Source organism: Fukomys damarensis, unplaced genomic scaffold (genome assembly GCF_012274545.1).
Source record: "Fukomys damarensis isolate Sample0158 unplaced genomic scaffold, DMR_v1.0_HiC HiC_scaffold_17, whole genome shotgun sequence".
NCBI classification, from domain to species: Eukaryota; Metazoa; Chordata; class Mammalia; order Rodentia; family Bathyergidae; genus Fukomys; species Fukomys damarensis.
The window spans coordinates 79,009,458-79,014,663 of record NW_022900929.1 but is presented as its reverse complement, the minus strand read 5'-3'; the positions used below and the strand labels follow the sequence as shown (position 1 = coordinate 79,014,663).

The window sequence follows — 5,206 nt, the reverse complement described above, 5'->3', positions numbered from 1 at the left end:
GAAGCTGGTGTCTGGTTTTTTCACACTCGGCCCTGTTGGGGGCCAATCATGGCACTTTGGTTGAGAAGTGTTATATTAAAGGGTTTCGAGTTGATGTGCCTGAAATAACAAATTGATTTAGAAAAAAATGTTTCATCTGTATAAATAAAATGATAATGTCAAACATATTGATTTTGTTTAATTTATGGTACATTTGTGAATATGCATGTCTGTGCGTGTGTGCTAGATTTCTTATTCATTTTTGGTGAGGATTATTTTTCTTTTTTTTTTTACAGTTTAATGTATTTTAATAGCAAACTTACAGGAACAGCACAGAAAGACAGATGACATTAAAAACATGTACTAGCATGTAAGACAACTCAGAGAAGTGTAGTGACTGGATGGAATCTACTGTATGATAAAAATGCTACAAACACCATTTAGTTGCCATCAATAAGAAATTTACTTGTTTTTTAAAAAAATCCAAATGCTGGCATTGTCCAGAAAAATTTAACAGGTTTATTTATAATTGTTATAAAGTTGAACTGCTGAAACTTGTTCACTGAAACATTTTGACTTGCATTAATGCTTTACATCCACGCATTAATATTAAAAATTCACACAAATGAAAACGGAAAAACTGCCAATACCTGATTTCTGTCCCCTATTTTCCACTTGCAATTATATACTTAGGTACCTTTTGACCCCATGGGAAAAAAAAATCTAACATTTAGAACTACCACTAACAGGAAGAAGAGAAAAAAAATTTTTTTTTGAGAATGCGATGTTTTTCCCACCATAGTAGACTCTTAAGCACGCTCTCCACGTATGCGGCGTGCTAGCTGGTTATCTTTTGGCATAATTGTTATACGTTTGGCATGGATGGCACACAGGTTGGTATCTTCAAACAGGCCAACCAGATAGGCCTCACTTGCCTCCTGCAAAGCACCAATAGCTGCACTCTGGAAGCGCAGATCTGTTTTGAAGTCCTGAGCAATTTCTCGCACCAGACGCTGGAAAGGCAGTTTGCGAATCAGAAGTTCAGTGGACTTTTGATAACGTCTAATTTCACAGAGTGCCGCAGTCCCAGGTCTGTAACGATGAGGTTTCTTCACCCCTCCAGTAGAGGGCGCACTCTTACGTGCGGCTTTTGTAGCCAGCTGTTTCCTGGGCACTTTACCACCAGTGGATTTGCGGGCAGTCTGCTTTGTACGAGCCATGATACAGGGACCTCCTTACCCGCTTCTCCTTCGGCTGGAGCTCGGCGAGCTAGAGGTGGCGCTGGGGTTGGAGAGCGACGGCGGCACGGCAGCGGCTGCGAACACAATTGAGGATTATTTTTCTAACACTTCAAAATATACCAGTGATCAGTCATCAGCGATTAACTTATTGAAAATAGCTTTCCTTAGGCTTCACAATTACCTGCTTTCAATAAAAGAATCACAGCATTAATTTCCTGACCCAATTATCAAGTTAATCTAAAGTAATAAACAAGTTACTGTAATCTCTCAATTTTCTTTTTTCTAGCTGGACTTTAGCAGCTAGAATGGCTTCAAATCTGTACATAGCCAAGAAAAGAAAGCAAAATGTGTCTCTCCAGTAGAAAAGAAGAGTCCTTCCCTGTGACAGGCTTCAGCTAGTCAATCTGCTCACGGACGTTACGACACCCTGTTATTGGCAGAGTTCCCAAAGGGCCAGCTGCTCCTCACCAACACCAAGGGGTGTGGAAGACAAAAAGGAAAAAGGAAATAAACAAAACAGGAAAGAATATTTGAAGAAGGTCTCAAGATCCTGGTGCGAGTCCTTGCTCCACTACCGTGTATCTGTGTGACCTTAGGCCAAGTGGCTTAAGCTCACTCAGGCTGTTTCATCACCAACACAGGAGCGTAGGATCCGTGCTACAAAAGTTCGGGCAGATTACAATTAAACACACCACTCAGTTTAGAACAGCTTCTGATCTAGCTGCACTTCATAAATGTTTCCTTGATGTGGTGACAAATCGCTTTTCCCTGGAAGCCTTTTGGGTTTCATTAGAGATACGGAGTAAGCATAAATCTTATGGAGAAGGCTGTGGCGTGAAGATCAGTAGGCTTCATTGTGAGGGCCAAGTCAGCTTCACCAGCAGCGGGATCCTGCACTGCTGTGTGTGTGGCAGGAAGGGACTCTGACTTCTGAATTCCAGGAGCAGAGACCAGCTAGATGGCAGCATCTGCCAGGACCGCACAGGGGCAAGAGCCGGCCTGCGACATTCCTGGTCTTGCAGGAACAAAGGTCATGCCTGCCGTGAGTTTTGCCGCCAATTTCACAAGAGAAACTGAGACAAGTCATAATAATTCTTAAACCAAGAAATAAGTTAGTTAAGGGCAGGGACAAGGGGAAAAAATGAGAACCAAGACCTGTCATGTAAAGGTACAAGATCCCAATAATGAATGTAACTGTACTGTAGACCTAAAATGTACCAATAAACTCAATAAAAAGAAAAAGAAATAAGTTATTTGAGAATCACTTCATTTAAACAGCAGCCCAGGGACTGACAGCAGTTCTCAACATTTAGGAGTTTAAGGCCCATGGAAGGAAACTGTATGAACACACAGCAATCCTACCTCACCTTCCCTTCCCCGAAACCCAATTATGTAAACAGACAACCAGCAGCCCTGAGTGAGTGTACAGGATTCTCCCTCCTCAATGCCCCCTGAATTCTAAGTTCTGCTCAGCTGAGCCCACCACGGAATCCTTTGACTTGGGCTGCCCAGGCCTCTGCCCTGGGTCCTCTTGGCCTCTCCAGCAGCGTCTGTTGCTGCGAGTCTTCAAGCACTGCCTTCTGATGGGAAGTCTTAAGGATTCTTCTTCTCCGCTCACCTCTCTTGCTCAAACACTTAGCAGTCACATGAAAGGGGCTCATCTTTTTGTAGTACACCCCTGCAGTACACTGACTTATGTCCCCTGTCCGTTTTACTAGGTTTCTTTCTTTCCCTCCCTTCCTCATAGCCACTGGAACTGGGGCTGCTTTCTTCTTTTCTTTTCCAGATCATTCATTATCGATGTATAGAAATACTATTGATTTTTGTATGCTGATTTTGTATGCTGAAACTTTGCTGAATTTATTAAATTTAAGTTTTTAATAGAGTCTTTAGAGAGATACAGAGAGAAGGCCCAGAATTTAGCTCAGGGGTTCCGCTGCCTGCTTGGCAAATGCAAAGACTAGAGTTCAATCCCCAGTACCAAAAAAAGATATGTATAGATATAGATATATTTGTGTCATCTGCCAACAGGGACAATTTGGGAGCCCTTTCTTTTTCTTACCTAATTGCTCTGGCTGGGTTTTCCAATACTAAATTGAATAAAACAGGTATACTAAAAGTGGTTATCTTTGTCTTGCTGCAGGTCATTAAAAAGAAACTTTCAGTATGCTGTGGGTTTGAGTTTTTCCTCCTATACCTAATTGTTGAGATTTTAGCATGAAGGGATGCTGAATTTTATCGAATCTTTTTGTGTCTATGGAAATCACTATAGGGCTTTTGTCCTTGGTAATGTTGATATGATAAACCACACCAGTTGTGAATGATGAACCATCCTTGCATCCTGGGGATGAATTCCATTTGATCTAGATAAAAGTTCTTTCTTTTTTTGTACCTGGGATCAAACTCAGGACCTTGCACTTGTGAGGCAGGTGCGGTGCCACTAAGCTAAATCCCCAGCCCCCCAGTGATCTTTCTAATATGCTATTGAATTCAATTTGCAAGTCTCATTGAGAATTTTTGCATGTATTCATCAGGAATATTGACCTGTAGTTTTCTTTTTCTATCATGTCCTTGTCTAGTTTTGGTATTGTGAGACTAGCCTCATAGAATGAGTTTGAAAGAATTCCCCTTTCAACTTGAGGGAATAGTTAGAAATAACTGGTATCAGTTCTTTACATGTTTGGTAGAATTCAGCAGCGAAGTAATTGAGTCCTAGGCGTTCTCTCATGGGAGTTTATTACTGACTCAATCTTGTTACTACTGGTTTGTTCTGGTTTTCTGTTTCTTCATGGTTCAGCTTTAATAGATTCTATGTGTTCAGGAACTTGGCCATTTACTCTAGGCTTTCCAATTTCTCGGCACACAGTTGTTTGTAATAGTTTATGATCTTTGTATTTCTGTAGTATCACTTGTACTTTTACATCTGATTCTCTTTCTGAGTCTAAGTATTTGTCAAATTTATCTTTTCTAAAATCAAGTGTTTTGCTAATTTTTTGTATCTTTTTAGTCTCCACTTGATTTACCTCTCCTCTGGTCTTTATTCTTTCCTTTTACTAGTTTTAGATTTAATTTGTTCTTCTCATCCTAGTTCCTTGAGGTGCAATGTTTGAGATTTTGAGATTCTTTTGCTTTTTTTTTTTTTTTTTTTTGATACGGGTGTTTATTACTATCAACTTTTTTTGTAGGGCTGTCTTTGCTGTCCTGTAGGGTTGTTTTGTTTTCTTTTGTTTTTTGTACCAGGGATTGAACTTGGGTCCTTGCACTTTCCAGGCAGGCACTACCACTGAGCTAAATCCCCAGCCCTATCCCATAGGTTTTTTTTGTTTTGTTTTGTTTTGTTTTTTGGTACTGGGGATTGAACTCAAGTCCTTGTGCTTTCAAGGTGGGCGGCAGAACCACTAAGCTAAATCTTCGGCCCTCCAATAGGCTTTTTTTTTTATTATTTTTTTTCAGCTTTAATTGAGTTTATTGGTACATTTTAGGGATACAGTACAGTTACATTCATTGTTGGGATCTTGTACCTCTACATGACAAGTCTTGATTCTCATTTTTTCCCCTTACCCCTGCCCTCCCTTCACCCGCTCCTCCCCTCCCCATCTACAAACACTTTATTTCCATCTTTTCATTCTCTCACATTTTTTTCTTTTCCCTTATTACCCTTCCCCTACCCATCCCACCTTCCCTACATCTTTAGCTCTTTCTTCCCATTTCTAAATGTCAGTAATCTTATTAGGATCTTATGTATTATTGCAGATTATTCACACCAGGAAAACTGTTCGGTATTTACACGTGTGACTTATTTATTTCACTTAGGGGTATATCTTCAATATGTATCCATTTTCCTATGAATGAATCTATTTTCTCATTCTTTATGGCTGAGTAATATTCCATTTTATAGAAAAACCACATCTTCTTTATCCAGTTTCCAACGGATGGGTAAATGGGTTATTTCCAAGATTTAGCTATTACAAACTGTGCCGCTATAA

General features: G+C 40.1%; 1 protein-coding gene across 1 annotated transcript in view; it reads right to left on the bottom strand.

Moving 5' to 3' along the window:
* Nucleotides 1-437: 437 nt before the first annotated feature.
* LOC109117332 (histone H3.3A-like) overlaps nt 438-5,206 on the bottom strand; it is a 16,844-nt gene continuing 12,075 nt past the window's right edge. Inside the window, exon 2 of the mRNA XM_010638753.3 lies at nt 438-1,294. Within this exon, the coding sequence (XP_010637055.1) occupies nt 789-1,199 (411 nt within the window). The 5' untranslated portion in view covers nt 1,200-1,294 and the 3' untranslated portion in view covers nt 438-788. The remainder of the gene's footprint in view (nt 1,295-5,206) is intronic.